Genomic DNA, 16,060 nt, shown 5'->3' with positions numbered 1-16,060 from the left:
CCTGAGCTCAAGTGATCCTCTTGCCTCAGCCTCCCAAGTTGCTGGGACTATAGAGGACTGCAACCATGCCTGGCTTTATCTTATATATGTTTATTATCTTATAAGTCATGCTAGTCTTTCCAGATTTATTCAAAATACTGGGCAATTAGATACAAGGGTACAGCCCTCCTGTGCACCTGATACCAATGGCTCTTCTCAGGGGGTATGACTAGGAGGGCCCTGCTTTAGATTTTTTTAATTTAATTTTATTTTTTTAATATGGAACGCTTCACGAATTTGCATGTCTTCCTTGTGCAGGGGCCATGCTAAACTTCTCTGTATCGTTCCAATTGTTTAGTATATGTGCTGCCGAAGCGAGCACCCCTGCTTTAGATTAGGGATGTTTGTACCTGAAGGAGGACAGAAAGGAAACCAGGGAACTAAGGTACTGTGGAACTAGGAGAATGCTTCACAGGGGACTTTCAGAAAGCAGCATTCTTTGGCCTAATGAAGGAAAAGATGAAAACAAGCCCTGGAGACCCTGTGAACATAAAGGTAACTGTGATGATGGGGCAAATATGAGCAAGATAAGAGAGACTGGGCCACGTGTGATGGCTCAAGCCTGTAATCCTAGCACTCTGGGAGGCCAAGGTGGGAGGATCGCTTGAGGTCAGGAGTTTGAGACCAGCCTGAGCCAAAAGTGAGACCCTGTCTCTACTAAAAATAGAAAAAATTAGTTGGGCATAGTGGTGCACACCTGTAGTGCCAGCTACTGGGGAGGTTCTGAAGCAGGAGGATTGCTTGAGACTAGGAGTCTGAGGTTGCAGTGAGCTATAATGATGCCACTGTACTCTAGCCTGGGTGACAGAGTAAGACTCTGTCCTCAGGCGAAAAAAAAAGAGAGAGATTATTACTGGAAGATGGTATGGGAAATTCTGTCAGATATGCAAAGGGGCTGGAAAAAAAACAGCTTGGGAAATTACAACCTGGGAAGCCTTCTTGACTTTCTCCCCTCACCCCCAAAAGAATAGAAGCAGTTCAGGTAAGAGGAAGCTGATACATTCAAGCCCTGTGGTGGACACATTACCTTCCTAAATCCTCCGAAAAACCCTGTTGTTACTGTCCCCATTTCAGACTGGGGCTGGTGAAACTGTACAGCAGAAAGATTGCTGACTTTGGAGGCAGACAGGCTTAGAACCCTAACTGTACCATTTACTTAGCAACTGTGGTGAGTATCAGTCCTCTTGTTAATGGAGATACATCACACCTCCCATTTGGCAGCGTTGTTGAGAAAGTATGTAAAGTTGAGAACAGTCTCTGGCATTTCCCTCTGCAAGTAATGCCACTGTTCCTTCTTCCTTCTTATTTCGGAATAGATCATCCATCCTCCTTTCCAGGTTGATCCTGCCGCATGTACAGCTGCCTTTACATCTCTCCACTTCAGATATCTTTCTCTATTAATTATCTTGTCTCTCATCTTTATTCTTAACCTCTTTTCCTACTGGCTTGCCCATCTCAAGTCTCACTCATTTTAAAAAATGTCTCCTGCCTTATGCATCCCTAAATGGGGACAATAACAGAACAGGGCTTTTAGGATTTAGGAAAGTAAATTCACCACAGGGCTTGAATGAATATTAGCTTCCTCTTACCTGAACTGCTTCTGTTCTTTTGGGGATGAGAGGGGGAAGACAAGAAGGCTTCCTAGGTTGTAAGAGCCTAGTTTGTGCCCTTTGTAGCCTAGCTATTTTATTTATTTTATTTTTTTTAGACAAAGCCTCACTCTGTTGCCCGGGCTAGAGTGCCATGACGTCAGCCTAGCTCAAAGCAACCTCAAATTCCTGAGCTCAAGCAATCCTCCTGCCTCAGCCTCCCGAGTAGCTGGGACTACAGGCATGCGCCACCATGCCCGGCTAATTTTTTCTATATATATTTTTAGCTGTCCATATAATTTCTTTCTATTTTTTTTAGTAGAGACGGGGTCTCGCTCTTGCTCAGGCTGGTCTCGAACTCCTGAGCTCAAATGATCCACCCGCCTCAGCCTCCCAGAGTGCTAGGATTACAGGCTTGACGAGCCACCACACCCCGCCAGATTTTTTTTATTTTTTGAGACAGAGCCTCACTCTGTTGCTCGGGCTAGAGTGCCATGTCGTCAGCCTAGCTCAAAGCAACCTCAAACTCCTGAGCTCAAGCAATCCTTCTGCCTCAGCCTCCCGAGTACCTGGGACCACAGGGTGTATGCCACCACGCCTGGCTAATTTTTCTATTTTTAATTGTCTGTCTGGCTAATTCTTTTTCTTTCTTATTTTTTTATTTTTTTCATTTTTAGTAGAGACACGGTCTTGCTCTTGAGCTAGTCTCGAACTCCTGGCCTCAAGTGATCCTCCTACTTTGGCCTTCCAAAGTGCTAGGATTAAAAGGCGTGAGCCACCCAGCCTACAATGCCCTTTCTATCTGGCTTTTCTGGGGAACACTTACTTTGTCCTTTAGGACTCAGTTTAGCTATTATCTATCAGGAAGCCTTCCTTGGTCCCACCAGGCTGAGGTGTCCCATCTTTCTGACAGCACCAGCACAGTATCTTACCCTGTACTGTAAATGCTTGTATATCTCACTTGTTTCCCATAGTCTTTGGGCCGAAACTGTTGTTTTACTCATCTTGTAATGCCAGCACCTGGAATAGCTTCTCTCAAAAGTATTACAAGTATTAGATCCTTCTCCTTCCTTCCCTTAAATAACTTGGCTAAAGTCACATACCTAGAAAGTGGCAGAGCTGTGTGTTAGCCAAAGACTAAATCTAAAGTCCATGTTCCTTCCACGATGCCATGTTACTCTCCAACCCAGTCAGAAGCCACCATTTTCACTGGTGACGTAGAGTTGAGGTTCAGGAAAATAAAACACACTGACCTGTGCAGTGACTGGTGGCCCAGCAAATAGGGCCTTGTATGCAGAGGCAGCAACAGACAGAGCCCCCTTCACCAGTCCGCCAGCAATGCCGCTCCCATGGTAGTGCCTGCAGAGGAAAACCAAATTATCCCCCCAAACAAACACAAATCACTACCTTCTTACAAGATAACCTGGGCTCTAATCCTTAAAAGAAAATGAGATGTCCTTAAAAGAAAAAAAAACAGATGTAAAAAGACAACATGATTGTTTTCGTATCAGTTTTATACCTACAGATATAACGTGGAAAGGTATGGACACTGCAGGAAATACACCACTCTGGTTAGCATGCCGCTTTCAGACCTAGCTGAAAATTAATGTGGTCAGAGGTACCCTGGGGTGACGACAGCCTGTCTGCTCAATTTTTAATCTCAGAGAAAACATCTCACAAAGGAAATGTGATTTTTTAGACACTGCTCTCGGGTGATTGGGAGCAGAGATGCAGAGGAGCCTAAGAAAAAATGACTGAGATGCACACTGGGCTTGACTTTCCTGCCTTCTCTTTTGGCACCAAGGGTGAGGTGAATTTGAGGGCACGCCTTTCTTATCCGGAATGTGAACACTCTTAAACATCAGCTTTAGCCCTTAGTTCAAGTGTTGCTCAAAAGCTTTAGGAGGTAAGAACAAGAAGGAAGGAGGGCTCTCCTCCTCTGCTCCTTAAAGATGGGTACATGCTCTGAGAGGCTCTTTTAAGCAGAAGCAATGCTAGGATATCCACCTGCTTCTGAAGAAGAGACTGCACAAGGTCGTTACCTTGAGTGGTCATAGCTCTTCTGTCTGCTGTTTACAAGTCCTGATGAGCCTCTGGGCTCTAAAAGCAAAAGAGCTGGTGGTTAGATGCAGCATCCATAAGCGCCCAGCGTCTCCTAACTCACAGCAAGGCTATTATTGAGGCAGAGAGCAATCTGATCACAGCGTTTGAAGTTTTTTTTTTCTTTTTGGTAAATATTTGGGAAGTTTTGTGGGTGGTTTATGTGATAAGGAGAAACTGTCCAAAAATGCAATACAAGATGAGTGTTTACTGAATCATAAAAATTAACTCTATAATCCTATCACACTGATATATTAGTTGTCAAATATTTTTAGTTTGGCTTTTTAGAGAAGAGTGAGACATGCCTTATGAGGGCCTATTCACAACTCCCCAGTGCTATTGTCCTGAATTTGTACACAAGAAAACAGACTTACAGGCATTATAAACCTGCTGAACTGCTAGTCAGGAAAGGTGGAGATGGAGCTAGAATCTAGACTGCTTTGGTTCGAAAGCCTGTGCTCGTCCACTACAGCACAATGCCTAGCTCTTTGAGTCTCACTTAATGAATATTTAGCTAAAGAACAGAAATCAGAGTATGAAAGAGCAACGCAGAGTGAAAGGGCAAGTTTCTAAAACCTGCCACAAATCATGAGGGTAGCATGTTTATACCTGGTTTTCACTGGAAGGGAGCAAAGAAAAAGAGATAAAGCTCAGGCCAGTCGTTACCTCCTCTGCTCTGATCAGACACTGAAGAAACATCTGGTGTGGTAACTGGTAAGTCCACTCCTGGGGAACCATGATGCTGTACACAAGGAGGGCTCCTTTCAGAAAGACACAATATGGAAAGTAAGTTGAAAAGACACCTATGGCAACAGTGGAGAAACAGTAAACACAGCACAGCAGTGCCAAATTCTCTACAGAGGCTTCACATTTCTGAGTCAGATCACATGTCCGAACTTAGGGTCAGAAGAGCGGCATTCTACTCCTGGTTTTCTCCTTTAGCCACACTTGAGCTAGAAAGACTGGCATCAGTCTGGTCACTGCCCCCATCAAGTGGTGTCAATAAAGGGAAATATATAGCTTTCTGGGAGAATGGTTTAAATCATAGTCAAGGCTCCGCAATTCCATACTATTAGGACAGAGCAATGACACAAACAGGTTCACCAGAGAATTAAAAATAACTTCTATTTAGTTTTATAGTGTATTTTTTCCCATAATGGATTTTAACTTCCTAATTATGCTTTGTTTGGGTTAGTAAGAGTTTTTGCTGCCTTTTTCCAAGAATCAACAGAGCAAAGAGGAAAGGTCCGGGGATGTTTGTGTTTAGAAACTGGCTCTCAATAATCAAGAAATAAGTAGACAGACTATACTCAGATAATTAAAGTTGACTAAAACAAGTGTATCTTTAAATCCAGAATCTACAAATACTCAGAAGTATTTTTATTTATTTATTTATTTATTTTAGACACTCTAGCTGTCAGCGGGCTGGAGTGCTGTGGCGTCAGCCTCGCTCACAGCAACCTCAAAACTCCTGGGCTCAAGTGATTCTCCTGCCTCAGCCTCCCGAGTAGCTGGGACTACAGGCACCTGCCATGACGCCTGGCTAATTTTTCTGTTTTTAGCAGAGATAGGATGTCGCCCTTGCTGAGGCTGGTCTCCAATTCTTGACTTCAAGTGATCCTCCCGCCTCAGCCTCCCAGAGTGCTGGGACTACAGGCATGAGCCATCATGCCCGGCCAAGATTTTTATTCGTCTAAATTCAGATTTTACTATGGGAAATAGTCTCTTCCCATGCTGATGAAAAAACAAGTTTTGAGATTAAGTTGGTTCCTCTCACTCTTTATTTTACCTCTGAAAAACACCCCAGCTGAGGGGAGTGTGGATTGTACCTGGGCAATGGTGGTGGAAGCCCCACCACCTCTGGGATTAGGGGCACTGTTTCCAGAGTCTGTGAGGTCGTGAGGATGTCACTGACGCTGTGCTCCTGTGGCTGGTTCTCCCCTCCAGGGAGTCTCTCCCCAGTCTCAGCTGGTTCCGGCCCAGCCTCAACCCCAGGCTCGGCCTCAGCCCCCCGCTCCAGGCCTGGCTGGGAGAGTGCAGAGCTGTACATGGAGTCCCCCAGGGGGCGGCTGGTATCAAAGCACTCAGGCAGGATGATGATGTAATCCTCTGAGGAAGCAGAGGACTGACTCTTAACTTCATCTTTGAGCTCATCCTCCTCATCCTCCTCCTCTTCCTCCACAACTTCTTCCTCAGCGATATGGACAATCTCTTCCCTCTCATCTTCAGGTGGTCCCTCTTCAGACGAGGCAAATTTCACTTAAGGATGAAAGCAACCAATTTTAAGGTAGAAGTTAAAAGCAGCTCCCCATGCTATCCTTACTTGGTAAATCTTTGGGTCATGCACTAGAATTACGAAGGCCAGAGAAGAGAGAAGACCAGAGGGGAAGGGCTGCTGCTAGAACCATGCTGTATTCTAAGTTTGAAGACTATGCAAAACTAAATGGAATCAAAGCTCACAAAAACAAGGGGCAGAAACACCCAGGCTTCTGAGAAGCACTATGAATCTCATGATGAGAAGGCCCATCTCTTTTCCTCTTCATAATGATGGTTAATATATTGAGAAGGGTTTGAATCAAAACTGATATACTAGCTAACAGCTAGAAAAAGAGAAAAAGTTAGGTGGTGAGTACTGCAGCACTGTATGCCTACCTCCCTCCTCTCCTTTACAAAAGTGATGCACAGTCATGGGAGAAAATTGTCAAATCACGGATAAGGGGGGAAAAAAGGATATAAAAAAGGCACCCATAAATCCTATCAGAATAATGGCTGTGGACATTTTGGTGTAAGTCCTTCTAGACCTTTTTGTTACACATTTGTACATAAGTGTGGAAAAATATACAGATATATATTTATATTTTAAATAAAAGTGAGACAAATCATATTTAATGGTATAGGCCAAATGTCATTATAATAAATGGAGATTTCCCATATTATCTTTATGTACTAGAATTTGAATTTTGGACAGTTCTTGAAATACACAGTACTGATTCTACTTATCTGATACCTAGAAGTGTCTGTTACAAAGTTATTTATTTATTTATTTATTTATTTTTTTGAGACAGAGTCTCACTCTGTTGCCCGGGCTAGAGTGCCGTGGCATCAGCCTAGCTCACAGCAACCTCAAACTCCTGGCTCAAGCAATCCTTCTGCCTCCGCCTCCCAAGTAGCTGGGACTACAGGCATGCGCCACCATGCCCGGCTAATTTTTTCTATATAGTTTTAGTTGTCCAGATAATTTCTTTCTATTTTTAGTAGAGATGGGGTCTCGCTCTTGCTCAGGCTGGTCTCGAACTCCTGAGCTCAAGCGATCCTCCCACCTCGGCCTCCCAGAGTGCTATATAAAATTATTTATTACAGAAGAATTTAACCTTGAGAATCTTAGTTTAGTACTCGTCCTTCTACCTACTATTTCTTGGACTATTGCCCTTGGGGAAAGCAGACAACTCAGGTGCCAATGGGGGTCTCTGCTGGAGGAGCTCTGTCAACTTACAGGAAGACTCCCTACTGCAGAATCCAGGCAGCACAACTGGCCGCTGTTCCTCTATGGAATACAGCTGTAATTCTGCCCCAGAGAAAGTACAGAAATGAGTTATGGTGTCCTTTTTGCACTTAATAGTCTAATTAGAATAGTCAGGTAGCATATGTAGGGTCTAAAGAAACAAACATGATCAGAATTTCTTTTTTTCTTTTTTGAGGTAGGGTCTCACTCTGTTGCCTGGGTTAGAATGCAGTGGCATCATCATAGCTCACTGCAACCTCAAACTCCTGGACTCAAGTGATCCTTCTGCCTCAGCCTCCCGAGTAGCTGGGACTATAGGCACGAGCCACTATGACTGGCTAATTTTTTAATTTTTTATAGAGATGGGGGTCTTGCTGTGTTGCCCAGGCTGGTCTCGAACTCCTAGCCTCAAGTGATCCTCCTGCCTGAGCCTCCCAAAGTGCTAGGATTGCAGGCATGAAATACCATGCCCAGAATTTCTAACGAAGATCACTCTCTCTCCACTCTCAGGGAAGAAGAGCACTTCTAACTACTCAAGTTTGGCAATCACAATTCAGGGGCCACCCTGCTAGGTGGGGGAAAGGCAGGGACACTCACTCTGCAGAGACTTCTGTCTGCAAGGGGGGTTGTGATCTGGGGCGGCATCCAAAGTAAGGGATCGGATTACAGTCTCACACACAAACTGGGTCCCACTCAGGTCTTCTTCTGCTTCCTCCACTGATGCAACATTGTCAGCCTTCCTGTTTCCTGACACTGTGGAATCTGAAAGAGACACGAACTTTGCACTTGGTGTTAAAGTGCTAAGGAGCTTTTATCGGTCATTACGCATGCTGAAACCATGTCAAGAAACAGCTGCTATCTGTGCCATGTGAAGTTAGGGAGACTTCAAAAAATGAGATACTACAGAAAACCCATTTACATGCTAAGGTAAGATTAGTAGAGAGTGGGCACAAAAATAGGGTGTGGTATGGAAAGGGAGGATACAAATGCTTTATAAATATTTAACCCCTTACCAGGAAGTGCTTTAAATTCTGCCCCTTCACTCTCTTCCTGTATCTGCCCCAAGCCTGGCTTCTCTATTAAAGGACTGTCATGTGGCAGAGGAGACATGCAGGGAGTCATATCTGGAGAATGAAGACAGGAGAATCATCAACTGAGAAAAAACACCACATCATCAATAGTCAGTGTCCAGAAGCAGCACTGCATAGGCTTCTTGCCTCCTATGGGCCTAAAATAAACCCAAGGATGATTCAACACCTGTTGTAAAAAATTTCTTCAGACTATTAGGTGTGCAAGTATCCCAGACAGATCAATCAAGCCAGGAAGGATCATAAATAATTATTTGGCCTGGAGGGCTATGGCCAAGACACAAAACCTTGAATGTAAAGGAAGAAAGGGACACATATGTCTAGAGAAAAAGAGAGGAGAGGCGTGGTGGTTCACGCCTGTAGTCCCAACACTTTGGGAGGCTAAGACTGGAGGATTACTTGAGGCCAGGAGTTCAAGACCAGCCTGGGCAACACAGAGAGACCCTGTCTCTACAAAAATTAAGAAAAATTAGCTGGGCATGGTGGCACATGCCTGTAGTACTAGCTATTTGGGAGGCTAAGGCAGGAAGATCACTTGAGCCCAGGGGTTCAAGGCTGCAGTGAGCTATGATCCTGCCACTGCATGCCAGGCCTGGGCAGCACATCGAGACCCTCTTAAAAAAAAAAAAAAGGAGAGGGAGAGAGAGAAACCGAGAAGGGAGTCCTTTTATGGTGGGGAAACCTTGCACAAACTTGTATTCTTGCTTTTGACAGACAATAGGGAAAGAAAAAAAACGACCCATGGGTGCAGTTTTACTGTCCCACTGTGGGAGAAATCCTTGCCATCTATTTCCTCAGAATAAAACACTACCAGAGTCTAGGCTGTAGCACTTTTGTGTCTGTTAATAAAATAAACAAGATGAACTGAATGACATTCTTACCTACAGGGGTGTTGTGGGGTACTCTCTCTAACTCTTGAACAATGTTTATATCCAACAGCTCAAAGGACAGCAGATCCTGGAAAAAAGACAGGCAATGTTAGGCTGTTTGCAGTGCACACTGGAGCCATGTTTTGTCTTGATGGGACCTCTAGGCCATTTCCACATACCCTGGATTCAACTCTGTTCAAATTCATGGCTCTCTTTAGTCAAGTGAAATCAAGAAGAGTTAAACAGGAACTAGACATTCAAATGACCAAATGGCAAGAAAAAGAGAAAAGGCAGTAGGTGTGACAGTGAATCAGATAGGCTGAAATGAAGATGCAACTAAAAGGGAAGGTGTGGGGAAGCACAGTATTGAGTTCCCAATTCTAAGAAGAAACATCTAGTTTAGAAAGCTGCTTCCATGGGTGATCTCCTTCCCACTAAGTACATCTGACTAGATCAAAGTTGGCATATCTCTGACTTCCTGGGTACCACCTATGGCTATACCAATGCTCTCTCTCTCTGTCCCTTAACCTCCAAGTGCTAAATGTTCCACCTGGGCAGTCAGAAGGTCCACGGATGGGATGTAGAGTTCCCTCTCACTGGCAACGTTTTTTGTCTTCTGTGGGATGCAGCTTCCTATCCCTTCTGCCTGCTCAGTCACTTCACCAAGCTGAATTTCTTCTTTAGCCAGAAGAAAAGCTTCCTATAGAGAGAAATCATTGAGATAAATTTTAGGCCCTGAACAGAACTCAAGAGGCAGGCTGACAATGCCCCCTAAAACAAAAACACTACCGTATCTCTACATTTTTTCTTTTTAGAGATGGAGCCTTGCTCTCTCATTCAGGCTGGAGTGCAGTGGCACGATCATGGCTCACTGCAGCCTCAAAATCCTGGGCTCAAATGATCCTCTTGCCTCAGCCTCCCAAGTAGCCGGGATTACCAGTGTGTGCCACTGCACCTGGCTAATATTTTTTTCATTTTTTTAGAGATGGGGTCTTGCTATGTGCTTAGGCTGGTCTCAAACTCCTGGCCTTAAGGAATCCTCCCACCTCAGCTTCCTGAGTCCAGGCATGATCCACGACGCCTGGCTGTACACCTCTACATTCTAAAAAAAATTTGTTTTGACATAATTTTAGACTTATAGATTTAAGCAGTAAACTTACTCTGTCCCACTCTTATAAGGAAACTGCATCAAAACAGTAGCAACCAGAGCAAGACTTCATTAGCATTTAGGGAACATACACAGGGATACTGCAGGAGAGATGAACGTTCAGGAGCAAAGCTATCAGTTCAGCAGTTCCATAGGCCAGGCCAGACCTCCATGCTAGGGTGAAGAGGAGAAGCTAACCTTTCATGATTTCTGGAAGAACTACCAGCTATGAGTGGGGTCATTAGTTTTAAAGCACCCTCTCCCCAGCTCCAAATAAATGCCCTGGGATACTGGGCCAAAACCTATCAATGCTCACCTCTTGCTGGCAGGTGAGATCATCAGTTTTGCTCGAGCTGATCATGGCCTTTTCAATGTTGTTAGGGCTCTCTTCAGAGGGGAAAGGATCCACTATGATACTGCACCAGACCCGGGGCCCAAACTGCTGGCCTTTGTGAGAAAGACGCCAATGGGAAGTATATGTTCCCTCCAACGCTGGGGCGATGAACTCCACAGACACAACTCCTATGTGGCCGGCCTTCAGGCAGGGAACCAAAACATCTTTCTTTTCTGTAGTGGCCAAAGTCAGGTTTCCCCACATGAACTTGAGCTGAAAAGAACAGTGGCAAGAAAAAAAAAAGCTTGTCAGTGGAGCACTCTGTCACTTCAAATCACGTCATCTTCACATTCTGTGGGAAAAATTACCTTTGTGTCTGCACTCCACTTTACGTTTCCTGTATTTTTCATCCTCCAGTGTTTGATAAACTTGGTTCCCGGCTGAAGGTGAGTCCCATCAGGCAAATTCTCATCCACAAATGCTGCACTGAGCATTGGCATAACTGGGGCACACGGTTGCAAAGGGAGCCTGAAAAGAAATTCAGATGCTTAGTCACTTGCTGTTGGGTGTGAATATCCCACACTGTGGCTTGAGAGGCAAAAATAAGACCAGTCTGTGAGAAGCTAGGACCATGTATTAGAAACAATAAATTTTCTCTGACAAACTTAAAAAATAATAATTAATAAAACACAGAATAGATCTGGCTCCTGAGCTAAAAAGCCATGGTGAGGATAATGAAAAGGGCCTATAAATACAACACCTAGAGAGTCAGGCTCTTAAAACATTCGGTCCTTTTGCTTCACATACAGACTGCTTCCAGTGAGGAGAGGTCACAACTAACCCACAGTTCTTTTATCTTTTTCCTTGGAGACAGAGTCTCTCTCTGTTGCTCAGGCTAGAGTGCCGTGGCATCAGCCTACCTCACAGCAACCTTAAACTCCTGGGCTCAAGCGGTCCTCCTGCTTCACCCTCCCAAGTAGCTGGGACTACAAGCATGAGCCACCCCGTGGCTAATTTTTTCTATTTTTAGTTGCCTAGCGAATTTTTGTTTCTATTTTTAGTAGAGACGGGGTCTTGCACTTGCTCAGGCTGATCTCAAACTCCTGAGCTCAAGCGATCCTCCCATCTTGGCCTCCTAGAGTGCTAGGATAACAGGTGTGAGCCACCATGCCCACTCCAACCCATAGTTCTGAACCTTAGCGGTTTCTATCTTTCTGAAGGAGGCAAAAAGCAAACCACCCTTTAATACAGCTAGGATCAGAAAATGGGAAATTTTCACTCTGGGAGGCCGAGGCGGGTGGATCATTTGAGCTCAGGAGTTCGAGACCAGCCTGAGCAAGAGCAAGACCCCTGTCTCTACTGAAAAATAGAAAGAAATTAGCTGGACAACTAAAAAAATATATATATAAAATTAGCCGGGCATAGTGGCGCAGGCCTGTAGTCCCAGCTACTCGGGACGCTGAGGCAGGAGGATCACTTGAACCCAGGAGTCTCAGGTTGCTGTGAGGTAGGCTGACGCCACGGCACTCTAGCCCGGGCAACAGAGTGAGACTCTGTCTCAAAAAAATAAATAAATAAAAAAAAAAAAATGGGAAGTTTTAAGGGTTCGGGTGTTAGGGAACACCAATAAATAAGACACAAGTTGGCTGGAATTCCAGTTTTGGAGAACTGGACCTATAGTCTTGGCTTCCACCCTGGCCCTGGGGCTTACATTAGGGTATTAGCCTGCAGCAAGCTCTCAGGTCGGCCCAAAGGAGACTTGGGGATCTGGAGTCCATGGATCGAATTCCACAGATGAATCTTCCTGTGGAGCTTAAGCTGCTTTTTAAGTTCCTTGACCTCTGCTTTACGTTGTTTCTTCTCAGCGCGTAACCTTTGCTTTTCTGCTTTAAGAAAGTTCTTATCAACCTGTTTCTGGAGCCTGTGAGATAATAAATGAAAGTCTTAAAAAAAAGTCCTGACAAATTCTGAAGCTACTTGGAACCAATTGCAGTCTCCACCAGAGTCAACTTCTAGTTTAGTTTCTTAATTTCTTTTTATAGTTTTCATTTCCATTTCATTAGCTTTGGATAATTGTCTTCATTACTGCACATCAACTGAAAATGAGCAGAACCAAGGAGACTCTCTGCAGTTTTGTGAGTCATACCCTGTCACCAGAACCAAGAAGCCAATCAGAGAACAAGTATCCCCATGCATATGTTTTTACCTGACTTGTTCCAGAGCAGCAGGAAGACGAGTAGTAGAGTACTTTGAGTGAGAAAATGGTTCAGAGGAACCCGCAACAGGTCTCCGCAACTTTAGCAGGACATGGTTAGTGTCATGGATATATGGCCCCGCTTCACAATCTTCACAGATATTGTAGGATGGGCATAGGCTGTGGGCAAAGAATGGCACAGTACAGAAGGGCAGAGTAGGAAGCACCTAGGCAGGAAGATAGAAGACCAGACTTCTCTATTTGCTCCATTACTATGTAGCTGGTAACCTGAGCATGTCACCTGACTACACCATACCTCCATTTTCCTCATTAATAAACTAAGGATAACAACATTTAACCCATACTTATTTCTAAGACAATCTGTGGGAGGAGGCAAGATATGAAAACATTTGGAACAACAGGGAATTAGTGATCTAATTTTGTTTGGGGGAATATAATTTTGCCGGGCTCTGTTCATCCAAATGTATATCTGAATACAATAATCTGAATAGTTCCCCTCAACCCATGGAGCATGTTGGTGAAGAAATAGCTTGTGCTTCCAACTCAGAGCTACTACGTCTAATGCTCAGAGAGCATACCAAATTTCCCTTTTTTACTCAGAATGCCAGGAAAGTAACTGCTCTAAGGTCTACCAATAGCTACCTATCCCCAAGTGATGCTTACCTACACTGGTAGCGCACACCAACAATCCTTCTTTGGCAGTTGCTGCAAGCAATATGCCAGCTGAACTGGTTTTCTGGCAAAAACAGTGTTTCCTCTGAAATAGGCATTGAGACTTCTGAGGGACAAGAACCCAAGGATGGGTTCTGGAGGACAAGCTTCTCATGTAATTTCTGTTCAAGCTTTTCAACTGTTTCTTTAACCACTTGCTCTCTGAACTGGAATACAGAACACAGGGTGGGGGAAAAAACTCAGTTCCAATACTGGGAAAATGAGTGAAGATTATCAATAGATCTGAAACCTCACTGTCTCTGCTATAACATAAAAACATAACAAACAATAGCTACTGAATAACATAGCAAAAGACCTATTCCACAGTTAAACTGGTTCAAAGAAAATACCAAGAAATTCTTTTGATGAATAAATTTTTAACTTCTTCCTTCTCAAGCACAGAGATTTGTCCCTCTCTCTTACATGCCTAGAATTAGACTCCTTTTCCTGGTACCTCATTGCAAAGGTTAGAGCTTTCTTGACTAGCACTGCTGTAAGTTTAGAAATTATTAGCTACCACTCTTCATTCACCTGCACCAGAGGCAGCAGCCATCTGGGTTCAGCTTTCTATTTCTTCCACATTCCTCCTGTGCCAACACTGCTGCTAAAAACCAAGCCAGAGAGGACACTCACTGTCTCTAGGTAGCTTGTGAACCAGTCTGGGGGCTTGTCTTGAGGCTGGTCGGTGTCACATGGAGCAAGTGGAAACAACTGGGAGAAAACACAATCCAAGATGCTGGAGGTTACTTTTTCCTTATATTTAAAATAATTTTCCAGAAATGTATGGAGGTTTCTTTTGTCAAATTATATAGGCATATGGTTTAAAAAGTCATGAAGGAGTATTAAAGGAAAACAAAATCTCTATCCCACCTTGCTCCCCCTTCTCCAGAAGTAAACCACTGTTACCAGTTTCAAAAAGTCAAAGACGGGTGGGCACAATAACTCCCAAATCTTTGATGAATACACAAATCTTCGATCAATGACAATGGGACTTCAAGTTTCGAAAACTGGATAGACTGGTTCATACCCTTCATACCTGTGCTGCAGGCTCCTCTGCAGTCTTCATGTCTGATCCCAAGACTCTCACCAGTGAAGAGTAATGTGCAAGTGGCTTCTTCCCTGCCCTGGCACCGAGTCGTTTTTCTATGACTGGGGCTGGGGCTTCATCGGCGACATGGTGCCCTTCATGGACTTGCATCTGCAGTTGGTTTCCCTGCTTAACTGCCATCTGAGAGCATACATTATGAAACAAAAACATGCTGTGTGATTCTCCTTTCCTAAGTGAAATTTCAAAGACACCCAAACAGAAGAGTGTGGTGAATTATGCTGGAAAATATAAGGATTTGTGTTTGCTTTAATAAATCAAACAATCTACATAATGTTTATACTCAACCTGCCATTTCTTTGCCAAGAATGTTGACTAGAAATGGTTTTTTTTTTTTTTTTTTTTTTTTTTTTGTTGAGACAGAGTCTCACTTTGTTGCCCAGGCTAGAGTGAGTGCCGTGGCGTCAGCTTAGCTCACAGCAACCTCAAACTCCTGGGCTTAAGCGATCCTACTGCCTCAGCCTCCCGAGTAGCTGGGACTACAGGCATGCGCCACTATGCCCGGCTAATTTTTTCTATATAGATTTTTAGGTGTCCATATAATGTCTTTCTATTTTTTAGTAGAGACGGGGTCTCGCTCAGGCTGGTCTCAAACTCCTGACCTTGAGCAATCCACCCGCCTCGGCCTCCCAGAGTGCTAGGATTACAGGCGTGAGCCACCGCGCCCGGCCTGGTTTTGTTATTAAAACCACAAAAGTATTGTTTTGCATTATTCTACCCACCCCTGCCCAAAAACCCCCACAAAAATAGGTTTTTAGCATCACAACTTATTAGGTAAGATTTGTCATTAACTGGGTTTTATTACTTTTTGTTTAATTGGTTTTTTATATAAGACTTTATGGACCCTAATTTCAAGATTCTAAAAAAGTCAATTCCAGACTAACAAAACTGGAGAAACAAAGTTATATCCTATAAATATTTACTTTTCCATTAAGAATAGTATTTTGGAAAGGAAGCTTAGGTAGTCATGTCATTTTGAAGAGCTTCTTCCTAAAAACCCTATTTTGAAAACTATACTTCAGGAGTATTTGGGGTTCCATGAAGGTACTCCAGTGTCCAAGAAGAGACAGGGGCCAAGTTGACGGGGTTCTAGCTACTCTCACTGTTTCTCTTTTATCTATCTTTATATATTAGACTTCTTTTTTTTTTTAATTTTTTAAATTTTCCCTCCCCCTCATTCTACTTCAGAATTCTTTTTTTTTAAATTTTTAAATTTTTTTATTTTTTTGAGACAGAGTCTCGCTCTGTTGCCCAGGCTAGAGTGAGTGCTGTGGTGTAGGCCTAGCTCACAGCAACCTCAAACTGCTGGGCTTAAGCGATCCTACTGCCTCAGCTTCCCGTGTAGCTGGGACTACAGGCAT

General features: G+C 43.8%; 1 protein-coding gene and 1 non-coding gene across 7 annotated transcripts in view; both read right to left on the bottom strand.

The window, feature by feature from the left end:
* The window catches only part of NBR1 (NBR1 autophagy cargo receptor), a 29,193-nt gene that overhangs the window by 1,910 nt on the left and 11,223 nt on the right, over window positions 1-16,060 (bottom strand). For 2 of the 6 annotated variants that reach the window (XM_069482645.1, XM_069482644.1), the window contains exons 6-20: window positions 14,631-14,822; window positions 14,228-14,305; window positions 13,547-13,761; window positions 12,875-13,042; window positions 12,380-12,589; window positions 11,037-11,196; window positions 10,651-10,941; window positions 9,738-9,887; window positions 9,200-9,275; window positions 8,244-8,354; window positions 7,828-7,992; window positions 5,558-5,987; window positions 4,395-4,489; window positions 3,671-3,728; window positions 2,882-2,987 (exon numbers count right to left, since the gene is read on the bottom strand). In XM_069482645.1, coding sequence (XP_069338746.1) covers window positions 2,882-2,987; window positions 3,671-3,728; window positions 4,395-4,489; window positions 5,558-5,987; window positions 7,828-7,992; window positions 8,244-8,354; window positions 9,200-9,275; window positions 9,738-9,887; window positions 10,651-10,941; window positions 11,037-11,196; window positions 12,380-12,589; window positions 12,875-13,042; window positions 13,547-13,761; window positions 14,228-14,305; window positions 14,631-14,822 — 2,505 coding nt within the window. The remainder of the gene's footprint in view (window positions 1-2,881; window positions 2,988-3,670; window positions 3,729-4,394; window positions 4,490-5,557; window positions 5,988-7,827; window positions 7,993-8,243; window positions 8,355-9,199; window positions 9,276-9,737; window positions 9,888-10,650; window positions 10,942-11,036; window positions 11,197-12,379; window positions 12,590-12,874; window positions 13,043-13,546; window positions 13,762-14,227; window positions 14,306-14,630; window positions 14,823-16,060) is intronic. The other 4 variants (XM_069482646.1, XM_069482647.1, XM_069482649.1 and 1 more) reach the window with 4 other exon arrangements.
* On the bottom strand, window positions 253-361 carry LOC138392702 (U6 spliceosomal RNA). The gene has a single exon (XR_011234988.1). It is a non-coding gene; the product is annotated as a U6 spliceosomal RNA (small nuclear RNA).

The sequence above is a fragment of the Eulemur rufifrons genome, chromosome 9, assembly GCF_041146395.1.
Source record: "Eulemur rufifrons isolate Redbay chromosome 9, OSU_ERuf_1, whole genome shotgun sequence".
Taxonomy (NCBI): domain Eukaryota; kingdom Metazoa; phylum Chordata; class Mammalia; order Primates; family Lemuridae; genus Eulemur; species Eulemur rufifrons.
This window is presented reverse-complemented; position numbering and strand designations above follow the sequence as displayed.